The sequence below is a fragment of the Saccopteryx leptura genome, chromosome 7 (assembly GCF_036850995.1).
Source record: "Saccopteryx leptura isolate mSacLep1 chromosome 7, mSacLep1_pri_phased_curated, whole genome shotgun sequence".
NCBI lineage: Eukaryota > Metazoa > Chordata > Mammalia > Chiroptera > Emballonuridae > Saccopteryx > Saccopteryx leptura.
The window spans coordinates 75,867,852-75,895,431 of record NC_089509.1 but is presented as its reverse complement, the minus strand read 5'-3'; the positions used below and the strand labels follow the sequence as shown (position 1 = coordinate 75,895,431).

The 27,580-nt window shown below is 36.0% G+C and overlaps 1 protein-coding gene across 1 annotated transcript in view; it reads right to left on the bottom strand.

The window, feature by feature from the left end:
* ANKAR (ankyrin and armadillo repeat containing) overlaps positions 1–27,580 on the bottom strand; it is a 65,870-nt gene that overhangs the window by 24,064 nt on the left and 14,226 nt on the right. The window contains exons 5-14 of the mRNA XM_066346220.1: positions 27,323–27,503; positions 25,557–25,776; positions 20,338–20,539; positions 17,301–17,509; positions 14,604–14,708; positions 13,092–13,333; positions 10,275–10,443; positions 6,455–6,696; positions 6,136–6,289; positions 5,896–6,057 (exon numbers count right to left, since the gene is read on the bottom strand). Coding sequence (XP_066202317.1) covers positions 5,896–6,057; positions 6,136–6,289; positions 6,455–6,696; positions 10,275–10,443; positions 13,092–13,333; positions 14,604–14,708; positions 17,301–17,509; positions 20,338–20,539; positions 25,557–25,776; positions 27,323–27,503 — 1,886 coding nt within the window. The remainder of the gene's footprint in view (positions 1–5,895; positions 6,058–6,135; positions 6,290–6,454; positions 6,697–10,274; positions 10,444–13,091; positions 13,334–14,603; positions 14,709–17,300; positions 17,510–20,337; positions 20,540–25,556; positions 25,777–27,322; positions 27,504–27,580) is intronic.

The following is a 27,580-nucleotide window of genomic DNA, read 5'->3' as shown; positions in this document are numbered from 1 at the left end:
CAAGACAGGAAAAGTACTCAGAGACAAAAATGGCCATTTCATAATGGCTAAGGGGACACTGAATCAAGAAGACATAACAATTCTTAATATATATGCACCAAACCAAGGAGCACCAAAATATATAAGACAGCTACTTATTGATCTTAAAACAAAAACTGACAAAAATACAATCATACTTGGAGACCTCAATACACCACTGAAAGCTCTAGATCGGTCATCCAAACAGAGAATCAACAAAGACATAGTGGCCTTAAACAAAACACTAGAGCACCTGGATATGATAGACATCTACAGGACATTCATCCCAAAGTGACTGAGTATACATTTTTCTCCAGTGTACATGGATTTTTCTCAAGAATTGACCATATGTTGGGCCACAAAAACAACATCAGCAAATTCAGAAAAATCGAAGTTGTACCAAGCATATTTTCTGATCATAAAGCCTTGAAACTAGAATTCAACTGAAAAAAAGAGGAAAAAAATCCCACAAAAATGTGGAAACTAAACAACATACTTTTAAAAAATGAATGGGTCAAAGAAGAAATAAGTGCAGAGATCAAAAGATATATACAGACTAATGAAAATGACAATACGACATATCAGAATCTATGGGATGCAGCAAAAACAGTGATAAGAGGGAAGTTCATATCACTTCAGGCATATATGAACAAACAAGAGAGAGCCCAAGTGAACCACTTAACTTCCCACCTTAAGGAACTAGAAAAAGAAGAACAAAGAAAACCCAAAACCAGCCAAAGAAAGGAGGTAATAAAAATCATAGCAGAAATAAATGAAATAGAGAACAGAAAAACTATAGAAAAAATTAATAGAACAAGGAGCTGGTTCTTTGAAAAGATCAACAAAATTGACAAACCCTTGGCAAGACTTACCAAGGAAAAAAGAGAAAGGACTCATATAAACAAAATCCAAAATGAAAGAGGAGAAATCACCACGGACACCGTAGATATACAAAGAATTATTGTAGAATACTATGAAAAACTTTATGCCACTAAATTCAACAACCTAGAAGAAATGGATAAATTCCTAGAACAATACAACCTTCCTAGACTGAGTCATGAAGAAGCAGAAAGCCTAATCAGACCTATTAGTAGAGAAGAAATAGAAAAAACCATTAAAAACCTCCCCAAAAATAAAAGTCCAGGCCCTGACGGCTATACCAGCGAATTTTGTCAAACATTCAAAGAAGACTTGGTTCCTATTCTACTCAAAGTCTTCCAAAAAATTGGAGAAGAAGCAATACTTCCAAACACATTTTATGAGGCCAACATAACCCTCATACCAAAACCAGGCAAGGATGGCACAAAAAAAGAAAACTACAGACCAATATCTCTAATGAATACAGATGCTAAAATACTAAACAAAATACTAGCAAATCGAATACAACAACATATTAAAAAAATAATACATCATGATCAAGTGGGATTCATCCCAGAATCTCAAGGATGGTTCAACATACGTAAAACGGTTAACGTAATACACCATATCAACAAAACAAAGAACAAAAACCACATGATCTTATCAATAGACGCAGAAAAGGCTTTTGATAAAATACAACACAATTTTATGTTTAAGACTCTCAACAAAATGGGTATAGAAGGAAAATATCTCAACATGATAAAGGCCATATATGATAAGCCATCAGCTAACATCATATTAAATGGCACTAAACTGAAGGCTTCCCCCCTTAAATCAGGAACAAGACAGGGTTGTCCACTCTCTCCACTCTTATTTAATGTGGTACTAGAGGTTCTAGCCAGAGCAATCAGACAAGACAAAGAAATAAAAGGCATCCATATCGGAAAGGAAGAAGTAAAGGTATCACTTTTTGCAGATGATATGATCCTATACACCGAAAACCCCAAAGAATCCACAAAAAGACTACTAGAAACAATAAGCCAATACAGTAAGGTCGCAGGATACAAAATTAACATACAGAAGTCAATAGCCTTTCTATATGCCAACAATGAAACAATTGAGATCGAACTCAAAAGAATAATCCCCTTCACGATTGCAACAACAAAAAAATAAAATACTTAGGAATAAACATAACAAAGAATGTAAAGGACTTATATAATGAAAACTATAAACCATTGTTAAGGGAAATCGAAAAAGATATAATGAGATGGAAGAATATACCTTGTTCTTGGCTAGGAAGAATAAATATAATCAAGATGGCTATATTACCCAAAGCAATATACAAATTTAATGCAATTCCCATCAAACTTCCAATGACATTTTTTAAAGAAATAGAGCAAAAAATCATCAGATTTATATGGAACTATAAAAAATCCCGAATAGCCAAAGCAATCCTAAAGAAAAAGAATGAAGCTGGGGGCATTACAATACCTGACTTCAAACTATATTATAGGGCCACGACAATCAAAACAGCATGGTATTGGCAGAAAAATAGACACTCAGACCAATGGAACAGAATAGAAAGTCCAGAAATAAAACCACATATATATAGTCAAATAATTTTTGATAAAGGGGCCAACAACACACAATGGAGAAAAGAAAGCCTCTTCAATAAATGGTGCTGGGAAAACTGGAAAGCCACATGCAAAAGAATGAAACTGGACTACAGTCTCTCCCCCTGTACTAAAATTAACTCAAAATGGATCAAAGATCTAAACATAAGACCTGAAACAATTCAGTACATAGAAGAAGACATAGGTACTAAACTCATGGACCTGGGTTTTAAAGAGCATTTTATGAATTTGACTCCACAGGCAAGAGAAGTGAAGGCAAAAATTAATGAATGGGACTACATCAAACTAAGAAGTTTTTGCTCAGCAAGAGAAACTGATAACAAAATAAACAGAAAGCCAACTAAATGGGAAATGATATTTTCAAACAACAGCTCAGATAAGGGCCTAATATCCAAAATATACAAAGAACTCATAAAACTCAACAACAACCAAACAAACAATCCAATAAAAAAATGGGAAGAGGATATGAACAGACACTTCTCCCAGGAAGAAATACAAATGGCCAACAGATATATGAAAAGATGCTCATCTTCCTTAGCTATTAGAGAAATGCAAATCAAAACTGCAATGAGATACCACCTCACACCTGTCGATTAGCTATTATTAGCAAGACAGGTAATAGCAAATGTTGGAGAGGCTGTGGAGAAAAAGGAACCCTCATACACTGTTGGTGGGAATGTAAAGTAGTACAACCATTATGGAAGAAAGTATGGTGGTTCCTCAAAAAACTGAAAATAGAACTACCTTATGACCCAGCAATCCCTCTACTGGCTATATACCCCCAAAACTCAGAAACATTGATACGTAAAGACACATGCAGCCCCATGTTCATTGCAGCATTGTTCACAGTGGCCAGGACATGGAAACAACCAAAAAGCCCGTCAGTAGATGACTGGATAAAGAAGATGTGGCACATATACACTATGGAATACTACTCAGCCATAAGAAATGATGACATAGGATCATTTACAGCAAAATGGTGAGATCTTGATAACATGATACGAAGCGAAATAAGTAAATCAGAAAAAATCAGGAACTGCATTATTCCATACGTAGGTGGGACATAAAAGTGAAACTAAGAGACATTGATAAGAGTGTGGTGGTTGGGGGGGGGGAGGGGGGAATGGGAGAGGGAAAGTGGGAGGGGGAGCGGCACAAAGAAAACAAGATAGAAGGTGACAGAGGACAATCTGACTTTGGGTGATGGGTATGCAACATAATTGAACAACAAGATAACCTGGACTTGTTATCTTTGAATATATGTATCCTGATTTATTGATGTCACCCCATTAAAAAAATAAAATTATTAAAAAAAAAAGACAGTAAGTATAGCATAAAGATAGACAAATGGATAAGTAGACAGAAAGAGTCCAGAAACAGACTCACAAATATTTAGTCAATTGATTATTAACAAAAGTACCTAGGAAATCATACGGAGGAAAAGATAATCTTTTCAATAAATGATGCTAAATGGGTAGTAAAAAATGAATCTTAGCCACATGCAAAAATTAATTCAAAATGATTCAGAAATCTAAATATACAGGAAAATAGAAAACCTTTATGATTTTGAATTTGGCAGAGGTTTCTTTTTTTAATTTTAATTTTTAATTTTTAATCATGTGTTGACATGATTTCGAGTGGTGTCCCACTTAATATAACACCATATTGTGCCCCCCATACCCGATGCAAAGTCTCTTTCCACCCCTTTTCTCCCCAACTTTGCCCTCTCCCCATACCTTCACCCCCCATCTCTCTGGCTATTCCTACACTGTTGTCTGTATATGTGTGTTTTATATATATATATATAAAATTTTGGTTAATCCTTTCACCTTCTTTGGTCCCATCCCCTCTTTTCCCTTCACTCTAGTGCAGCGGTTCTCAACCTGTGGGTCGCGACCCACAGGTTGAGAACCGCTGCTCTAGTGGATGTTTCTTGAAGAGAACACAAAACCTATGAACTAAAAATTTTAAATTAACAAATTAGACATATTCAAAAACTCTTGCTCATCAAAAGACCTTGTAAGAAAGAAATATCAAAAGATACACCATAGACTGGGAGAAAATATATGCAAAACATACATCTAACGAAGGACTTGTATCTAGAGTATGTAAAGAATGCTTATACTTCAATAAGATAACACAATAAAAATGGGCAAAATATTTTAAAAGACACTTTACCAGAGAAGATATAAAAATGACAAATAAGCACATGAAAAGATTCTCTAAATCATCAGTCATTAGGAAAATGCAAATTAAAACCACAGATTTACTACGTACCTACGGGAATGGCTAAAATCACCATTGTAAGTGTTGATGAGGAAGTGAAGCTACTGCGATCATACACACTGCTGGTATGGTTATTCTACTTTGAAAAACAGTCTGGCAGTTTCTTTAAAAGTTAAGCATACACCTATCATATGATCGTGAAAACCTACTTCTAGGTATTAACACTAAAGAAATGAAAACATGTCTCTTCCAAGGCTTGTACATAAATGTTCATAACAGTTTTACAATATTAATGAACTGGAAACAATCTAAATATCTATCAATGGGTACACTGATAAACAAATCGTAGTATATCGATATGTACTAGTCACAGTTTTCTAGAGAAACAGAACCAATGGGATATGTATGTATGTATCTCATAAAGAATAAAATTAACCATCACACCATGCAGTGGAATATTACTCAGAATTTAAAAGAAGTGAACTATTGACATGCACAATAATATGGATGAATATTAAAATAATTATGCTGGGTGAAAGAAGCATGAAAAAAGAGTATATCTGATTAATTCAATTTACATATAGAATTAATTAAATTCTAGAAAATGCAAACCAATCTATAGTGAGAGAAAACAGATCAGAGGTTATCTGGGGGATGGGAGTGCAAAAAGGGAGGGATAACAGAGGGACAAATAAAACCTTTTTGCTGATGATTCTATTCATTTATTTTACTGCAGTGGTGGTGTCACAGCTGAATACATATGCTACAAGTCATCAAATTGAATACTTTAAATAATGTATTTTATTTTATTCTATTATATATTTTAAATATTGTATGTCAATTATATTTCAATAAAACTGAAAAAAAAATCTAAAAATTTTAGGCATGCAAAAGAGCAGGAAAAAACTATTCATAGTTAGGAAAAAAGTTAACCAATAGACAGAAAACCAGAAAAGACAGAGATGCTGGAACTAGATACAGGGATTATAAAACAGCTGTTTAAATACGCTGCATCTGTTCAAGAATGTAGAAAGCATTAACACCATCAGGAAGAAAAAGGAAGGTAGGGGTGTGTGCATGCGTGTGGTTTGTAACCAGTCGAAACTGTTGAATTTGAAAGCAAGGATTTTCTTTAAAAATTGAGAATAAATTTACAAACCAATACACATTGATCCCACCGCTCTGATGACACTCAGAAGTGTGCATTCTGCAAGTTTACTAATCCTTAGTAAGCGAACCAATGGTGCAATTCCACTTCCTTCGCATATTTGATTTTGATGCATCCTGCTGTCCTTACTTAGAGCGATGACTGCTTCACCTCCTGATAAAGAAAAGCAAGAAACATGTCTGATCTCCAAAATTCTACATTGCGCATATTTTTACATAGAAAATAACTTACCAACATACTGCATTTTAGCTGACGGTGACAAAAGCATATTTATTATAAAGTTGTATCCAATTTGTTCTGCCATATATTTTTGTTGTTTCAGTGTTTGTCCTGCCAAGGCCCAAAGTGCTACTGCTCCTTGTTCTTTAACATCTATTTGAAATGCCTATTTAAAAAAAAAATTTCATTCACTGAGCATTTATTTAATACTGTAGGAATATCTACTTTATAAAATGTTTATTCTAAATTAATTTGTTTTCTTTTCACTGAACTAAATTCATTATTGCGTACTTTGTCTAAGAAAAGGGATAAGTAATCATACAATTCCTACCTTAAGGAGTTTTAAAAGATCTTTACTTAATGAGTTTTCCAGAAATGCTCTCTGTATAGAAGGGTTGTAACGCGCCAGTGATTCCACAGCCATTGCACCCTTCACTTGGACATTAAGTTGTTTCCCTTTAAAAAGAGCCACCAGAGGAGGAATGGCTCCTTTAGCAGCCACAGCATTCTGAACATCCTTATTATCACGTGCAACCTCAGCGATTGTAGCAGAAGATACGGCCTTTAACACATCTTCAAATGAATTTGAGAACCAGTTAATTAAATCTTTAACAAAGTAACACTACAAAAATACAGCATATCATTAGTTTCTCACCTTATAAAATCAAACTTGTAGAGTTTATAGAAAATTTAGAAAATAATAGAATAATAACTGTCCAGATTCTCACCATACAAACATGAACATATCCTTTAATCTCACCTGTTTTTTTATACGTATAAATTTAGATAGTGTTAAAGACATTTAATGTAGTTGCACTACAAACGCATGCCTTACATTTTAGTTTACCAATATAACATTTTCCTATTCTTTTTTTTTTTTTTTTTTTTTTTTTTGTATTTTTCTGAAGCTAGAAATGGGGAGAGACAGTCAGACAGACTCTCGCATGCGTCCCACCGGGATCCACCCTGCACGCCCACCAGGGGGCGACGCTCTGCCCACCAGGGGGCGTCGCTCTGCCGCGACCAGAGCCACTCTAGCGCCTGGGGCAGAGGCCAAGGAGCCATCCCCAGCGCCCGGGCCATCTTTGCTCCAATGGAGCCTCGGCTGCGGGAGGGGAAGAGAGAGACAGAGAGGAAGGAGGGGGAGGGGTGGAGAAGCAGATGGGCGCTTCTCCTGTGTGCCCTGGCCGGGAATCGAACCGGGGACTTCTGCACACCAGGCCGACGCTCTACCACTGAGCCAACCGGCCAGGGCCATTTTCCTATTCTTTATGGACATCTGTGTCTTTTAAATTCATGAATGGGTATATCACATTTCCTTAATCACATTTTATTTTTATATTTTAATTACAGTTTACATGCAATATTATTTTGTATTAGTCTCAGGTGCACAGCATAGTGTTCTGACTTTACAAAGTGATCCCCTGATATTTCAAGTACACATCTGGCACCATAATAGTTATTACAATATTATTGACTGTCTTCCCTATGCTGTACTTCAAATCCTCAGGACTATTTTGTGACTTACAATTTGTACTTCTTAATCCCTTCATCTTTTTCACCTAGTCTCCCAAACCCCCTCCCCTCTGGCAACCATCATCTGATCTCTGTATCTATGAGTCTATTTCTATTTTGTTTGTTCATTTATTTTGCTCTTTAGATTCCACATATAAGTGAAATGATATGGTATTTGTCTTTATTTGACTGACTTATTTTACTTAGCATAATACCCTCTAGGTCCATTCATCTAGGTCCATATATATATATACACACACATACATATATTTGTGTATTTATATCACCACTTTATCTACCTATCTATTGATGGGCACTTGGTTTGTTTTTGCATATCTTGGCTATTGTTAATAACACTTTGTGAACATAGGGGTGCATATATTCTTTCCAATTAGTGCATTGAGTTTTTTCAGATATATACCCAGAAGTGGAATCACTGGCTCATAAGTCAGTTCCATTTTATTTTTTTTTAGGAAACTTCATATTGTTTTCCATAGCGGCCACACAAATCTGCTCTCCCAACTGCAGTGCGCAAGGGTTCCCTTTTCTCCATATCCTTGCTAACACATTTTTATGGATTCATCGATGACAGCCATTCTGACAGGTGTGAACTGATATCGCATTGTGGTTTTAATTTGCATCTTTCTGATGATTGGTAACACCGAGCATCTTTTCATACATTGGCCAATCTGTATGTCCTCTTTGGAGATGTGTGTATTCTGATTCTCTGCCCATTTTTGTAATTGGATTTTTTTTGTGTGTTGAGTTATATCAGTTTTTTATAAATTTTGGATATTAACCCCTTATCAGATCTATCATTGGCAAATATGTCCTCCCATTCTGTAAGTTGTCTTTTCATTTTGCTAATGTTTTCTTTACTGTGCAAAATCTTTTTAGTTCGATGTAGTCCCATTGTTTATTTATTTATTTATTTTGTTTCCCTTGTCCAAGAAAATGTATTAGAAAAAAATATTGCTAAGATTTAATACCAGAGATTTTACTGCCTGTGTTTTCTTCTGGAAGTGTTACGGTTTTGAGTCTTACATTTAAGTCTTTAAATCCATTTTGAGTTTATTCTTGTACATGGTGTAAAAAGGTGGTCTAGTTTCATTTTCTGCATGTATATGACCAATATCTCAAAACTACTTTTTGAATAGACTGCATTTACCCCATTGTATGTTCTTGCCTCCTTTGTCATACATTAATTGACCATAAATGTGCAGATTTATTTCTGGGCTCTCTATTCTGTTCCAGTGACCAATGTGTCTGTTTTTATGCTAGTACCATGCTGTTTTGATTACTCTGGCTTTATAGTAGTTTGATATTAGTTATCATGATACCTTTGGCTTTTATCTTCTCAAGATTGCTGTTGCTATTCAGGGTCCTTTGTGCTACTTAAATTTTTTTGAAATGTCTTTTCTAGTTTTGTGAAATAGATCATTGGTAACTTGCTAGGAATTGCATTGAATCTATAGATGCTTAGGGTAGTATGGACATTTTAATGATTTTAATTCTTCCTATCCATGAACACAGTTTATGCTTCCACTTATTTGTATCTTCTTCAATTCTTTCTTCAGTGTCTTATAATTTTCCAAGTACAGCTCTTTTACATCCTTGGTTAAATTTATTCCTAGGTTTATATTTTTGTTTGTTTTTTCCTGAAGCAATTGTGAATGGAATAGTTTTCTTAGTTTCCCTTTCTGATAGTTTATTATTGGTTTATAAAATGCAACTGATTTATGGATATTTATTTTGTATCCTGCTACTTTATTGAATTCATTTATCAGTTCTAGTAGCTTTTGATGAATCTTTAGATTTTTCTATATACAGTATCATGTCATGTGCAAATGATGACAGTTTTTCTTCTTCTTTTCCAATTTGTATGCATTTTATTTCTTCTTCTTATCTGATTGCTGTGGCTAGGACTTCCAGTACTATGTTGAATAAGAGTGGTCTTTCACCCAACTCTTAAAGTTGAAGTTTCTCCAGTTTCTCATCTTGGTCAGCTGTTTTTTTTTTTCATACAGCAAACTTTCATTAGCAATCTTACTTACTCTTAATTACTTTGTTACGGTTATAATCTAGTCTTTCCAGTTCTCTATCTAAATCCCTGACCTTCACCTCTGAACTTCAAAGCCCAGATAATTGGGATGATCGAGGTGCTTCCTTTAGAATTTCTACTCACTTGATAAACAGACACAGGAATCAAATAGAGATTTTTAAAAAATCACCTTTATTACTGGAAAGCTTGCTTTGAGAAAAACTGCCAAAAAGAACTATTCCATGCATTTGTAATGACTCATTCTTCAAACTGAAAAATTACATAATTCACTATTCTTTTAATGGGAGGAATGAGTAAGATTGCTGAGTGCAAGGTGAAAGTAGGAATTTCTACTTTTTGGATTGAAGCAGAAATATAGGGGAAGAGAAAGAAAGGTTCCTTTCCCACTCTCTTAATTTTATAAACCCAGCAGTTTAAATTTGGGTATTCAGATATTTAGGTTATATTACATATGTCTAGATCCATTCTATGATAAATCTAGGACATCTAATTCATGTAGGACAAGTCAAAACCTGTGCTTGCTTCACTTAATATATCTGGTTGTTCACTTAAAAGTACATAAACAGAGGCTCACCTGAATCAGAACTCAGAAATGTGATAAGATATTGGATGCCTTTATGGTCTCTCACTGCTCTTTGATTTTTTTTATTTCTCATACATAATACCCGTACACAGTGCATTACATTTACTAGCACATTTTCTATGTCTGACTTTAAGAGATTTATCAGAGCTGGGATTCCATTCTGAAAATAAACAAAAAATGTAATTAAATTTATTTGAGGTGTATGTGATCTTTATTTAGAATCACAAGTCTGTAGTCTTGCTGTAAATACCTGTTTATTTAGGAAAGAACAACTATCCATAACAAATGTGTCTACTGTTATGGCACATAAAGTGACAGTTAATACAACTTTGAGGATATTATATGCTTAAATATTAAGGTAAGTCATATATATATATAAAATTTTATTTATTGGTTTTTGGAAATAAAGGAGAGAAATCTCATCTTTACTCCATTTAAAATTAAACAATTGTATTCACATTTAAAAATAATTTATGTTGCACAAATATAATTAACAAGAATGAGAACATCTACAATATATATGATTTTATTTATTGGTTTTTGAAAAGAGGGGAGAGAAAAAGAGGGAGAGTGAGAAGGGAGGGGGAGAAGCCGGAAATATCTACTTGTAGTAGTTGTTTCCTGTAATGGCCTTGACTGGACAAACCCAGGGATTTGAACTGGCGACCTGAGCTCCAGGTTGATACTTTGTCCACTGTACCACCACAGGTCAGCTAAATATATTTTAAAATAGCTTATTTTTAATACCAAAATAAATTGAGGCTACAAGTTCACTGTAACATTTACTAAATATCTAAAAAAGTATAGGATCTGAGTAAGATCAACTGAATACAGTGTTTATTTGGAAATATATGCCATTGTAGATGTTCTAATTCTTGATAATTATATTTGTGCAACATAAATTATTTTTAAATGTAAATACAATTGTTTAATTTTAAATGGAGTAAAGATGGGATTTCTCCCTACTAATAGAAATAATGCAATAGTATTATGGAAGATAAGAAACTGAAATATAACCTTAATTTCAATGAAGTTAGGCAACATCTGTAATGTGAACCATAATAAATGTGTATAATAAATTGATCTTTTCTGGACCAATCTGTATCAATGAAGGCAAGGATAAACAAGGAATCATACCAACATTTATGTTTGGAAGAAGTAGTCTATTGTGAGGTAAAAAGGAAGAAATAGACTTCAGACTCTGGAATAAAATCTACATTGTAAAATACCATCCACTGGTAAAGCTGAAAGGACCCACACATACAACCCTATGGCATAAGCCATTTTCTTCATAGCCTAGCCCTTTCCCAGATATACTTCCTGCAAATAGTTGGACTGGAAAGAACTTAATTTAGAGATGAGTAATGATCAAAAAAGAACTAAGCCTGACCAGGCAGTGGCGCAGTGGATAGAGCGTCGAACTGGGATGCCGAGGACCCAGGTTCGAGACCTCGAGGTCGCCAGCTTGAGCACAGGATCATCTGGTTTGAGCAAAAGCTCACCAGCTTGGACCCAAGGTCACTGGCTCGAGCAAGGGGTTACTCGGTCTGCTGAAGGCCCGCGGTCAAGGCACATATGAGAAAGCAATCAATGAACAACTAAGGTGTTGCAATGCACAACGATAAACTAATGATTAATGCTTTTCATCTCTCTGTTCCTGCCTGTCTGTCCCTGTCTGTCCCTCTCTCTGACTCTCTCTCTGTCTCTGTAAAAAAAAAAAAAAAAAAAAAAAAAAAAAAAGAAAAAAAGAAAAAAAAAAAAAGAACCAGGATAGGATCTGTACAAATATAAGGGGGAAAAATAGGAAAAACTTATAACAGATGAAGAATGTGCATCAGAAAACAATATTACCATAAAGTAGATAAAAATTGTAACCAGCCCTGGCTGGATAGCTTGATTGGTTAGAACATGATCCTGAAGCCCAGAGGTTGCTGGTTTGAGTCTCAGGCAGGGCACATGCAGGAACAACTTGATGTTCCTCTCTCTCTCTCTCTCTCTCTCTCTCTCTCTCTCTCCCCCCTTCCTACCTTACTGAAATCAAAAAATTAAAAAAAAATTAATTATAACCAAAAGTGGCATATTATTACCAACCAAATAATAATTTTCTTCTAATTCTGGTACACAATTAGATTACATTTCTTAGGCAGAATGAAAATCTAAAATGGTAGTGTTTCTTATAATACCTTCTCATAAACAGCAAGAAGCAACCACATCCCCTAGAGATAAGTCAGCACTTGCCTGCCTTCCATGTTTTCCCAGGTGATAGCTTTACCGGATATTTTTGTTGAGAAACAGTCTTCCCTGGGCCTCTTGCACTCCTACCTGTATTGTGTGAGTGTATCAAGATTGCAACAGCTCTTTCACCTGAGCCATGCTCAGGACTTTTATGTGGCTAGCAATCTTGTAAGGTATGGGAACAGTTCCCTCCAGATAAAGAACAGGCTTGCTTACTGACTGCAACGTGACAGGTTTCTTAAGCTCAAGGTTCCACAGATGTGACACAAACCCAACGTGTAGGGTAGCATCCATCTGGGCCCACTGTGTTGCCTCGTGAGATTTGGGAACAGGGGAACTGGGTATCTCTGCTGAAGCTCATGCCTCTCTCGCTGTGCTTGCTCTGGTACAGTCTCGCTCTTGTTCACTTCGGCACTCATTGGATTGTGGAGGTTTGCTCTTTGCCATCCTCATTGAGATGGAATGTTTCCCTGAAAGTTTTGCCACTGCATAATAACATGGATATGTATCTTTCTAGCTTCCATATGAGGGAATTACTGTCAGTCAACATGATGTTCTATGAAAAGAACTTACATATTTGGCAATAACATCCTTGTTTTCAAATTGAGCAATATCATACAGAATGACAGTACAGCGAGAGTGTAGCTCCGGTTCATCAGTAGCCAGTAGGTTGATCAGAGCAGGAATGCCTCCTGCTTCCACAATAGCATGTGCTACACTTACATGGGTTGAGATATTACTCAATAACCCAACTGTTTTGCATTGTAATTTTATTTTGGAACCTTTTAATAGATTGATCAAGGCAGGAATGGTGCCTGCAATGAAGAAATGAAAAAAGTATGAATTATTTGTAACCATTTGTATTCAATTTATCATAAGATTTAAATAATGTTTATGGGTATTGCCATGTAAACAACTGGCAAATAATTCTATAACATATTTTTTAAGTTATCACTTAAAACTACATGAATGTACTTTTCTGTCTTGTCTATAGTATAGAGAGCTCTCAGTGTTCATATTATTAATTTTCACACAGCATACAATCATACATTTCATACTGGTAACCTTAACCACCTTTGAAACACTGAATTTTGGCTTAAGATCATGGACAAATAAATTCTTTGAGCTACTATGTGGTAGACTTCATTCTGTTTATTGCATCAAGTTTGCGTGGCAGTGTTTGTACAGTTATTTGATCATTATTTTATATATTACCCATATTTCATACAAGCAACTAAAAAATAAAAATAAAGTGCTGAATCTACTAAAAAGCAACCTTCGCCTGATTAATTACAATTGGTTCAAAAAATCATTGGGCTTGGTGAAAATAGTAAATCTGACTTCAGTTGGATGCTAGTTACATCAGTTCAATGTGAAAGAAAAGAGCACATTATAGAGACACATAAAATACTGAAAAATATAATAGGTATGATTCATTTATTTATCTGAAATGTAATCTCCCCTGTGACATATTTATCTGTGGTTCACTTTTTGGACATAGAACTTTTGTACATGTTTTGTACACTTTAGGGGACTAATCTATAATGATTTTTTCACACATTCATTCACTCAACAAATATTTATGGAGCACCTCATGTGTGTTCAACATTCACATTAGAGTAGTAACTACTATGTTAGACAGTGCAGATAGAACATTTCCATCATGTAGGACAGTGCTGTTCTCTAGACAACCCTATGCAGTAGGACCTATATATTTTATGAGTGAGGAACGTAGGCTTAGAAAGGTTAAGCAATTAGCTTAACTTCTAAATGCAGCGCTACCTACACACTCTGGACTGCTTTGACAAACCATGACAACTATTTTCCATTTAAAAACTAGATTGTGTAAATACAGAATAGAGATAACTTCTAAGTGAAAGTGGTAGTTATTAGAAGTAGTATGAAAAATTAATTTAATAATACTTTTAAATTTGAAAGTTTTAGAGAAATGGAATTTACAGAGTTGTTTGATCCTGTGCAGCTTCCCAGTGGAAAATAAAAAATATCTTAAAGTGATGAACTGAATATAATATACCTCTGTATAAAACAGCATAAGCAAAAGATAGTTAATAAATTTTACATCACCTGCATTCAAAATATATTGCCAGTATTCATCCTTTGCTAAGCAAATTACTTCTAAGGACATGACAGCCATCATCCTTCGTTTATAGCTTTCGCACTGCAACATTTCTGGTAAGTATTCAACAGAAAAACACAAAAAGAAGTGGAATGATTGCTTCTGTTTCTCTATAGGCCAAGTGAAGCCATGAATTGAGATCACCACCATCACCCCCCCACTGCACTCATTAAATTTCCTCTATGTGGGGTCTTTTGTGAGAAGCCGAACATACCCTATCTACCCATGATCGTTGAGATTTATAATCTGTATCATTAGTATTTTCTTTATCTTCAGTCTGAATGACTTAGAATGGGTGGTCACATGATTCAAGTTCGCTTGGAAAACAGTACACCTCAGTGGTTTGAAATCAGTTGCTGGAGTATGTGAACTGTATTATTGTCAACAAAAATGTAGTATCTATTAAATCATATGTAAGGCTTTATATATTTCCTGAGTGTGAAGAAGAATGAACTTATATTCCAGACATGAGATAATACAAATGTATATGCTTCCAAACAAATGTCTATGGTGCAATAAAAACCACACAGAAGTATCCTTGCCTCATCTCACTTTAGTCAGCTCCTATAATAACAAATCTGCCTAATAACTAATAACTCCTACCTTGGCTAGATCACTCTATGGATCTCTCTTTTAAAATTTAATTTCCACTCTAAGAGCTAGTCCCGAAAACATAATCAACTCTGGTTAGTCTATTTTCCCTCATGCTGGAAATGGGCAATGCAAGGAGAAGAGCTATTTCAGGGCTTAAAGCAAAGCAACGGTGGCTATACATTCACTGATTATTGTGTTTGCATCATTATTGGGACTTCCCAAGAATGGCTGAAGGAGACAGTGGCTGCTGGGAATTTTCTGTGCCATTAAGCTATTCCTGGTAGAAATACTTTTCCATACTGAGATATTTCAAATGTGTTAGTCTATTAAAAGTAGCAGGATGGTCTTCTTAATTCCTCCTTAAAAAGGCTAACATATAAAATGACAAATATCCATACAAATATAAACATTGAAAACAATTTCCAACAATCTTTTGGGGCTAATATAATTGGAATGTGTTCCCAGTACCCAGGTGTTTTGAAACCAATTATCAGACTTCTTGAATCAGCAGACTGGGGCTGAAAATCATAAATATATCATTTCCCATCCTAAAATGAGTTTTTGGAAGTATCATTTCTCCAGTTTGTTTCATTTTTGCTTTAGTTTTTATTTAATGAAAGTAATACATGTTACTAAAAGGCCTACAGCAAAGTATCGTGGTTGCTTGTCCCACCCTCTTCAGTCTTCTGAGTTTCTCTCTCCAGATATAACCACTTTGGACTCTTTCCCTATACCTTCTGTGATTTACATATTTCTATATTTCTAAATATTTATACACATTGTTACCTTTTGCTGTAAAAATTTTAGACATCATTGATTGACTTCATGTTCCAGTAAATGAGAAACTAGCTCTTTCAACACTGCTCTTCCATTTCTATTTCCCCTCCTCCATATTTATAGTTTTTAGTTAAATGAACATTCAATACTTACATTATGATGCCTTTACAGATATTATTCATAGCTAAGCATTACAATATACTACAGTTGTGTCTTCTTTCTTACTTTTATTTTCCCTGGACATAATAATTTTCCTATTTTATTTCATTCTCTTAGTTTTCTTTGTACTTATTGATAATTCCTCCCACCTTCTCCCTTTGGCTTTGGTACACAGTACCCATTCTGGGACTTCCCTTTGCTGTCATCTTTGAAATTCCCTTTGCTTTTCTCTTGGGTCAGGCTCCCAGTTTCCTGTTTGTTGGGAGAATCCCTCCTTAGTGTCTTGAGGTCTTTCCTGGTTTGCCTCTGAAGAGAACCCTTCTAACTGGCACTGTGAGTTCTTGAGTCTGAGGAAGGTCTATGGTGTGAGTCCAAGAGGTTCCCAGTTTTCTCACTGTTGGCCTGGAACGGTTTCTTCAGTTGACCAATGTCTCCAATATTTTACGGCTGTCGCGTCCTTTCCTGTTTTCTCTTCAATGCTTGTTTGCACTTGGTGGTGGTGGTGTTATTTTTATTTAATCTCCATGTACTTTTAGTGGGAAGGAGAAAAGTCAGATGTGTGCTTTCAATTGGCCTTGTAACGCTTACCTACCCTTATAATATTTCTGGTTAGACTGAATACAAATTTGGACAAAAATCTTGAACAGAATTTTTCACAAAACATTTATTAAAATGTGAGAAAAAATGTTGCTGAATCTGCCTCTAAAATTAGGAAGTAGCAAATAAATTGAAGGGAATCTTTATCACTCAAACTTTAATTTCTCCCCTCTTTCCTTTTTTATTTAAAAAAATTTTTTTTGATGGAGAAAATGATTGGACTTTTGGAGAAAATTAGAAAATAAAAGTGTGCAGAATGTAGTCTGTTTTGTTTAGTATCTTTGAATTTAATTTAGAAATAAAACTATTTCTGCATGTAAAATATTATATATATAATTCAGTGTTATTTTTATTTCTGGTTTTAACTCAAAACATTTACTTCATGATTTTTAAATATGTAAAATATGATGCATGTATCACTGCATTTTATTTGCTCTATTTCAGAATCAGCATCAATAATTAAACTGAATAATATCTAGACAATTTATTTAAAAAGAGGTTATGTGTTCTATACTCACCTACCAAAGTTTTCCAAACTGGAAGTTCAGGGATATTTAACTCTATTATATGTTTGAGAACCTCTGTGTGGAAAGTAAGCACTGATAAATGAATTATATTGTTTCCTTTAATATCTGTTTTTCTCCAGTTAGCACCAAGAGACAATAGGTACTTAATAGTGTCCAGTGCTCCTGAAGTGGCAGCTAGTAACAGGGGAGTACACTGATCCCTAGAAGTCAAGGAACATATAATAATAATTAAGCACACATATCATGTCATATTTATTTTTTGTAAAACTATCCAAATCACTATTGGAGGAAATCTGAGTTACACCATCACCTCCTCTTTCCTACACGTTATTGTTCTTTACGGTCCATATGTAAATATATTTGCTTCTCCTGCTTTAGCTGTCCTTACTGTTTGCCCCTGTGCTCCTTCCCAAATTAATTATCATGTCTTCTACTTCACTTAAAAGTTGATAATTCACAAAATTCTTAGAATACACTATCTCATCTAATCCTTGCAACCACTCTATGAGTGAAGGAAAAAGCAAGGCAATTCTAATCATCCCGTTTTACAAATGATAAAACTCATACTAAAGTAGTATTACAATTCATTTCTTTAAACTTCATGTTCAGTTCTCAGATCCCAGCTTCCTCATTATGGCAGAAACTACTAGTTTTTCTCAAAACCCATTATCTTCTTTTTAGAATATGAAGAACTTTTGGTTGGCCACATGGCTCTGCAGCCAAATATGACATTCTCACTTCCCATATGAATATATATGGCCATCAGACTCTGATTGGCCAATGTGATATTTATAAAAGTTACCTGGAAAACAACCTAAAGAGAAAAGGAGTGTACTAATAATTTTCCTCTCTCTTTCTCCTCAAGGAGAAATAATGAAATACAGGAGTAATAATAAAAGCACGAGTTGCCATTTTGTACCAGAATATGGAAACCACACAACAACAAATAACAAAAGGAAGTCTGGGTCCCTCAAAGTGTCAAGCCATTATGCCAGCTTTTGACCATGAAACAAGACATCATAAAAAAGAACTATATGTTTTTCTCATTTAAACTACAAATATTTTGGGGTATCTTCATTACAACAGCTTCAGTTGTATCTTAACTGAGAGATAGATGTACTAACTAGCAAGGTGACCTCAAGCAAACTGGGTTATTTTCTTTGTAAAAGAATGAAGGTAACAACAATCAGCTGATAGTGTTGGTCTAAGGAATGAATAAGGTGCTTAGCACAGTCTTGATACATAGTTCCCCAATTCTCCTTTTATTTTTCTTAAAAAAAATTTTTTTTATTGATTGAGAGAGGGAGAGGGGGAGAGAGAGAGAGAGAGAGAGAGAGAGAGAGAGAGAGAGTGGGAGAACATGTTTATTGTTCTACTTATTTATGCACTCATTGGTTGATTCTGATATGCGCCCTGACCAGGGATTGAACTTGCAACGGGATAACTCTCAAACCAACTGAGCTACAAGGCCAGGGTCTTCCCCCGTCCTCTTTTCATCACATCACATTGCCTCAAACATTACTTTTTAAAATCCTTACACCTATGCCGTCATCTATTTGTGAAAGCTCTTTCTCTTGCTACCTGTTGTTAAACTCTCACCTCTATCCAGCTGGTCCCAAGTCTCTCCTCTATTCCCTTTTCTCCTGAGCCTTAGGAAAACTCTTGCCCTGTATGAATAAACATATCTTTACTTTCTCCCTTTGCTACTTTAACAAGACTGTTCTCCTCTTGCTTGCTTTCTCCTACTCACTAGTAGGAATAAAGATTACTGTTACTTCTAATGCCATCACTCTGATTCATATCATTTGAAATATATGCTATCATATTATATTACTGTGCCTAGTTCCACATTGCCATTTCCCCTGCCCAAGTGAGTCCTCTTCCACATTCTAGTTCATACACTGCCTCACCACATGCCCCTCCTATTGTCAATGACTTCAACACTCACAGTAATTACCTTCTGTGTTCTGATATCTCAATTCCTTGTCACGCCTTCACTCGTGCTCCATATTCATACACAGATTCTGCATAGCCCCACTCCTCATTAGCTCCACATAGGAGACCCCAACCTCGATAATTGACCTCTCTACTAATCCTTTGCTTCTTCCTTATGTTCACAGATCACTTCTTACTTCTACCACTGATATCCAATTGTTTGACCTTTACAATCCACTCAGTCTTTTAATCCTCTTGTGACCAAAGACACGTCAAACTATGACAGAACCAGGACCCGACCTCAGGTTTCCACATTCCATGGCTCTTTCCAGAGTCTATTAGTTAGACAATCTATTATCCAGAAACCCTGGTTTCCTGAAAGTTTTCTCCACATGCATCTTTGCCTGAACGCAGAGAGATAATTAATTTTTTCATTGAATAATAATGGACAGGCTATAAGAAGACTAAGAAATATCTGAATGAAACCATGCCTAAATCATGTTCAGAGATTTAAAACAATAACCTGTTTTTCTGATTACCAGCCAGAAGAAGTTATACCTCCACCCTAAAAGCTGGTCCTCAGCTAAACTATGAAACAAAAGCCTGTTTGGGATATTTCCTTATCTCAGAGTTCTTTACTTCTTTAAAATGTGTTTTTCTTCTGGATATCACTACATATGTCTACTGTTATCTGATGCCTATTCACTTTGATCTGCAGCCCATGGGCTGCCTCCTGACTGTACAGGTTCCAATTTAGAGGAACTTTCTCCTTCCTAGTCTCAGGTTTCTTCCTAGGCACTAAGTAGTAAAACTGGCAAACTGGTCTGTGGAACCATACCCTTGGGAAACAGCTAGGAAGAGTTTCCTAGGGCTACTCCTTAGTCTTCCAGACAACATGCAGAGGTTAACAGAAGTTCTGCCCGTATAAATCCTAAAGGTAAGCGGTAGGGGAAGAAGATAGTAACCAGAAAAGGTAGAACACTCCTTACACAGCCTTTCAAATCAATCATACCAACCATTTCTTTTAGTGTCAGTGTTTCGGGCAAGCCACAAAAGCAGAAATGTATACCTTTACAAATGCTTAATAACTTACTCAGCTGTTGCCTCAGCTTCTAGCAGACTAGGATCCTTCCTACAGAGAATAATGATGATGCAGATATTGTCATAGAAAGCAGCAAAGTGAATGGGCATCCAGCCTCTTTTTTCAGGAAGCATGTAATCAGCTTTGAAACTGAGTAGACAGATGGTTGTTTCTAATGCACAAGCCTGTGCAGCCAGGTGTAGAGGAGTTGGACCTAGAATGGATGGACAATCCCTTCAGTGTTAAAGACCTAACATTCCTAAAAATCATGCCTTTTTGGTAGCCAACCAGAGCTTAGTATTGTGTGATAGAAGCTCCAAGATAAGCATTAACTGGATTAATTTAGGTAATGCTCTATTTATTTATTTAACTCAGTATATATGACCATTAAAAATGAATACTTCTTTATAAGTTAAGAATAAATAACATTGCCTGACCAGGTGATGGTGCAGTGGATAGAACATCAACTGGGACCCTGAGAGCCCAGGTTTGAAACCCCAAGGTTGCTGGCTTGAGCACAGGCTCAATTAACTTGCACGTGGGCTCACCAGCTTGAGCGCAGGGTCACCGTCTTGAGCGTGGGATCATAGACATGACCCCATGGTTGCTGGCTTGAGTCCAAAGTTTGCTGGCTTGAGCCCAAGGTCGCTGGCTTGAGCAAGGATTCACTGGCTCAGCTGGAGCCCTCCAGTCAAAGCACATATGAGAAAGCAATCAATGAACAACTAAGGTGCTACAATGAAGAACTAATGCTTCTCATCTCTCTCCCTTTCTATCTAGCTCTGTCTCTCTGTCTCTCTCTCTCTCTTGCTAAAAATAAATAAATAACACTGAAAATATTAAATAGTTGAAAATTAAGTCAATGCGTTAAATAGTCTTGTGATAAAATGTTATTTTTGTTTAAATTATTTTCCATTTGATTCAAATTTTTTGCATAAGAGATAAGATCCTATGAAATTGAAAAAAAATAAAAATAAAAATCTCAGTCTAAAGGCCTCTATGTCACTAAATCCAGTGGGTGTTTTTCAATTCTCATCTTACTGGCCTCTTAACAGTAAATTGACCACATCTGCCTCTTTAAAATAGTTTCTTTCCATGGCTTTTGTGATATCATACCCTCCTATTTTTCTCCTACCTCTCTGGCTATTCCTTCACAATCTCCTTTGGGAACTTCTCATTGTCCTGATGCCTAATGAGTTTTAAGACCCTGTCTTAGTCCTTTCTATCTTCTCAATGGCTACACTTACCACTTCTAAGGTGATGACTCCCAGGATTTTGTGTCTAGATTGGTTTCTTCTCCAAGCTCCAGATCTGTATCTCCAACATCTGACTAGGCATCTCCACACACTACCTTCAACTTAACATATTCAAAACTAAACTCTGGTCTTTCCCTCCAAACCTGGTCCTCTTTCACTGCGCCCTAAGTCAGTGGAGGATATCACCATTCAGCCATCCAGTTCTACAGACTGGAAACCTGAAAGACTCCTTGGTCCCTCCCTTTCATTTCATCTCCATACCTCCACCACCCCTTCTAAATATCTCTAGAACCTATCTCTCTCTCTCTCTCTCTCTATATATATATATATATATATTTATTTTATTTTATTTTATTTTATTTTTTTCTGAAGTTGGAAACGGGGAGGCAGTCAGACAGACTCCTGCATGTGCCCGACCGGGATCCACCCAGCATGCCCACCAGGGGGCGATGCTCTGCCTATTTGGGGCGTCGCTCTGCCGCAATCAGAGCCATTCCAGCGCCTGAGGCAGAGGCCACAGAGCCATCCTCGGCACCTGGGCCAACTTTGCTCCAATGGAGCCTTGGCTGTGGGAGGGGAAGAGAGAGACAGAGGGGAAAGAGAGGGGGAGGGGTGGAGAAGCAGATGGGCACTTCTGTGTGCCCTGGCCGGGAATCGAACCTGGGATTCCTGCATGCCAGGCCGACACTCTACCACTGAGCCAACCGGCCAGGGCTTTCTAGAACCTATCTTTACTGCCACCACTACCCTCCTCCAAGCTATAATAACCTCTCAACTGATATCTCCATCTTGTTCTTGTGCTTCCCCATATATTTTTTTTTTCAAAATGTAAATGTTAGCTTTTTATCCTCTTGCTTAAAACTCTTCAGTGACTTCTCAAGGCCATCTGATCATGAATATAGGAAGAAAATCCATTGGTTTCAACTTAACCTGAACCACAAAGCAAGCCTGAAAGCCATTTTTATCTCCCCTTTCTGAGAATTTCTATAGTACACCATTCTATATTAATTATGCCAGTGATTGTCAAATGCTTCCCTGTATTCATCCATCCATCCATCCATCCATCCATCCATTCGTTCAACAATCATTTCCCAAGTGCCTACTAATGACAGGCTTTCTTCTGGGCACTAGGATACCATTGCAAAGTAAACTATATCCTTGCCCTTTATGGAGTTTATGTTCAAATAAGTGAAACTCAATAAACAAACAAATAATATTATACAAGGTAGTTGTAAAGAAATTCTTAGAAAATAAAAGAAAAAAGAAGAGAGAACAATAATACAGGGAGCACACTATTGTTAGTCAACTGCACATTCCTCCAGTGTAGGTGGGCCAGATAACCTTCCTTCTTCCTCCACATGCCCACTCACCTCCCTTTATCTCTGACCCTGTGCTCTGCTCCTACAGACTCAGCAAGCCCTGCCCTTTGGCTTCTTATCTGTATCTCCAGTGGGGAATCTGTATCTCCTGGAGGAGGGAGGAGGAGGAGGCTAGGCTGTTCATTCTCTCTGAGAGAGTCCCTCTCTGATGCCATCGCAGGTTAGCTGTGTTTCTCCATCAATGTGAGGTGCCTGGTTTGAATAACTACCACCCTTCCCTTAAAAATTCAGGTCTTTGTAAATGGTTTCTTTAAAAATAAACCCTCCTTGAATTATCCAATACAGAGTATGAAGGTATAGCTGCTTTGATATATATTTGTAAAAGGTATATAGCCTTTAAATTTATTTTTGTTTTTTCCATACACAATGCTTAGCTCAACTCTCTCACCTCATTTAGGACTCATCCCTCAAACCTAATAGATTGTTATGGTCAATAGATGGCAGCATATCTAAATAATATTAAGGTTTTCATTTGTTTAAGGTATTAAAAACCACTTTTAGGTCTGATTTTATTAAAATAGGTAGAGGTGACTGAAAATTTCACAGTTGAAAGAAAACTTAGGAGGAATATAAATAAATAACCAAAGGTAGAAAACTTTTATACTTCAAAATGTTTACAAAACATCATTATGTGACATTCTCGTGAGACAGAGCATTGTGGAGATTTTATACTACAAAAAAATTTCAATATATATTAATGTTTTATTTATTTATTTATTTAAATTTTTTTATTTATTCATTTTTAGAGAGAGAGGAGAAAGAGAGAAGGGGGAAGGAGCAAGAAGCATCAACACCCATATGTGCCTTGACCAGGCAAGCCCAGGGTTTTGAACTGGCGACCTCAGTGTTCCAGGTCAAACACTTTATCCACTGCGCCACCACAGGTCAGGCCTATATTAATGTTTTAGAATGCACCATATATTTTATTTCTGTCTTACCATTTCTTGTTTTTTTAATGTCCACTTTTGATGATTCTGTTTTAAAAGGAAATACACATAGATATATGATTATTAATATATAACAGTTTCCTGAATTAGCCAAAATAAACTAATATGAATAAAAACAAAAAGACTATATTTAGACACAGATGTCAGGATTACCTCAAACAGGATTGGGTGTAACTTGGGCAAGCGACCTGGGCATGTTGTGTGCACCTGATAATATCATGTCAGAGAAGACCTGGAAACCCTGCCTCTCCAGTGGTTAAAACCCACAGTTGATGCAGTTTTGTGTTGGTTAAGTAATAACAGATGTTTCTGGTAGAGTTACATATTTTCTTTTTTTTAATGTATATTTTATTGATTTTAGAGGGAGTGGATGGGGGAGAGAGAGAGAGAGAGACAGGAACAGTGATCCATTCCTTTATGTGCCCCGACTGGGGATCTAACCGGCAACCTCTGCACTTCTAGCCAATGCTTAAACCAACCAAGCTATCTGGCCAGGGCTGAGCTATACATTTTCTATACTTTAAAATCTACCCAATTCTTAGTCAATGGAAATTCAAGTAGTCACAGGATGAATGAGAGACACAAATACATCAAAGATTTTTTTTTTCCCCACCAAAGAGGACTTAAAACATAACACATGTTTAAATAAATTTGATCAACTAAATTTGTGCTCTTTTTTAACTAAGTCTATTCTGTATTGAGTATTTTAATCGAGTAACAGAAGTATCTTATAATCAAAACATTTTAATTATAGTAAGAGTATAGAATGTATTAATAGTCAATAGGATTAAAGCAGAACATTTTGTTTTAGTGATTGAATATTTCTCACAGCTTGTTAAGATAGATAGTTAACATATAAAATTACCATTATTTTTATGGTCAGTATTGTTGCATCAGTCATTCCTGATACTTTATCGTTATCTCTATCTTCAGTATGGAGGACCTCCACGTTCATTCTCAACTTTATTATTTTTATACTGGTTAAATATATTCCAGAGAATATATAAATATGTAAGTATAGCTAATAACCAGGAAAAATTACTTTTCAAAGTTCAAATGAGGGTGGCCTTAAAGGGGTCATTAAACCCAAAAATTTTTACTATAGAGGAAATTTTTGCTACAAATATAATTTAAGTGTATGTAGTGTGAAAAAAACTATCCCTTGGCTGAGGACCCTGGAGTGAGAAAATAATTTTCTGCTAGGCTCTCTATTTATAATCTCCCTTTTCTCTGAATTTCTATAGCAAATCATTGTATATTATGCCAGTGATTATCAAATGTTACTTTGTGTTTATACATCTATGCATTCATTCAACAATGATTTCCTGAGTACCTACCAATGCCAGGACTTCTCCTGGGCACTAGGATACCATGGCAAACAAAGTAAACCAAATAATTGCCCTTTGGGAGCTTATATTCAAGTGAGGTTGACACAATAAATAACAGACAAGAAAGCAGTAAGTGATACTTAGAAAACTAAAAGAGATCACTCTGTAATAAATGAAACAAAAAATCTTAACTTGGCTCTAGGTTCTAATATCACACTTTAGCCTTACTCTAAAATCAACATTCATTCTTCATGTTGAATAGGGGTAAGAAAAGGAAAAACATTCTAAAACTTCTGAAAAGATTTACAAACTTGATGGTACCTTGGCTGCATATAGTAAAGCGTCTCTGGTTGACATTGACGTTGGCATAGCACAGATGACATATGATGGAAACTCTGTTGTGCAGAGCAGCATGATGGAAAATAGCATAACCTGCCTCATCTGAAACATTGATGGTTGAGCTTGAGGTTTTACGGCTAAGTGTATGGAAAACAGCAGATAATCCTCTTTCAACAGCAGACTTCATCCCAAATGGGATACTCTAAAATTAAGAAGGCTAGTATTAGTTGTTTCAAAATACGCCTAAAGTTTGGTTCAAGGGGAAAAAGAACAGTGGAAATATTTTAATATAATCACATGATTAGTTCTCAGTTTCAGTAGACTTTTAACATGACCCTTGTGAAAAGTGTCTCACTGGGCAATTATTAAAGCTGTTTGAGCTATTAATAAAGTATCAAGAACTTTAAACATGGCCCTGGCCGGTTGGCTCAGTGGTAGAGTGTCGGCCTGGCGTGCGGGGGACCCGGGTTCGATTCCTGGCCAGGGCACATAGGAGAAGCGCCAATTTGCTTCTCCACCCCCTCCCTCCTTCCTCTCTGTCTCTCTCTTCCCCTCCCACAGCCAAGGCTCCATTGGAGCAAGGATGGCCCGGGTGCTGGGGATGGCTCGGGCGCTGGGGATGGCTCAGGCGCTGGGGATGGCTCCTTGGCCTCTGCCCCAGGCACTGGAGTGGCTCTGGTCGCGGCAGAGCATCGCCCCTGGTGGGCGTGCCGGGTGGATCCTGGTCGGGCGCATGCGGGAGTCTGTCTGACTGTCTCTCCCCGTTTCCAGCTTCAGAAAAATACAAAAAAAAAAAAAAAAAAAAAAAAAAGGAACTTTAAACTAAACATTATTTTTGAAAAGTTTCTTTTTCCCTTCCTTTTTTAGGGAGAAGTTGCAGATCTTCTTTGGAGACAAGTAAAACGGGGTAGACAAATATCTTTCTGAACTACTTTAAAAGCAAAGGAAGATCACTGGGTTCCTCTTCTGACTTGAGAAGATAGCTCTAATTTAGAAGTCGAGAAACTATTGATAAAATATTGTATATAGCTATAGAAATACAGTTTGCATTCTTTGCTCTAGATCTCAAAAATGAAAAGGTAAAAATGTCACATTTTTCTTTGAGACATTCCTCTACTTAATATTTTAAAGTTAAACTAATAGTTTAATATTTTATAGACATTAAAACAAATAAATGTTAAGTAAATGCCGGTGTATTCTTTGAAATTGGTGAACTCAACATTTAATATATCAGTTCCAGAAGTTATAAATCAAGGCTTGTTGATGCAGATGTATAGATTTGGTTCAGGGTGTGAGGTTTGCTCCTTAGCTTCAGTTCCCAGGACTGAAGTGGGGCTCTACCATGCATGAGCTATGTGATTTGGGAAAGATCCTTAACTTGCTGCACCTCAAATTTTTCATTTGTAAAATAGGAATGATGACAATACTACTAGTACTTTCAAAAAGTTTGTTGAAAGGATTTATAATATAGTGCCTGGCATGCAAAATTAGCACTAATAAATATTAGCATTATTATGATTAATCACAATCCAGTTCATTAACAGGTAGTTTTGTTAGAAACAAAACATTTGTAATCTTGCCTGAAATTTATCCAGAATTGTACAGCTTTTCGTCTTTTAAAATGTGGAATTTTTAGTTCATACTGAAAACTTTAAGCTATTATTTACACCTAAGATAAAATCTGAGACATATATTTATCAATAATATATAACTTCTTACACAAAATTAGGTGGCAATTACTGAAATACCTTGCATTTCATAGCTTTTTTGAAACCAAATTTTTTCTTAAATTGTTCATGTAACTGAGCATCTGTCAATGGAAGTCTTTTTGGTTTTAGATTGTCCACTATTTCATTTATGGCTCCCCACCACTGTGTCTTATATAGTTGGTGATAGTAAGTTTCAAGTTCAAAATAGATCACATAGTAGCTATAAAAAAATATAAAGAGGTAAGTTTAACTTTGAAGTGATTTGCTATGTTTTATATGCTGGTAAAACTTTATTTT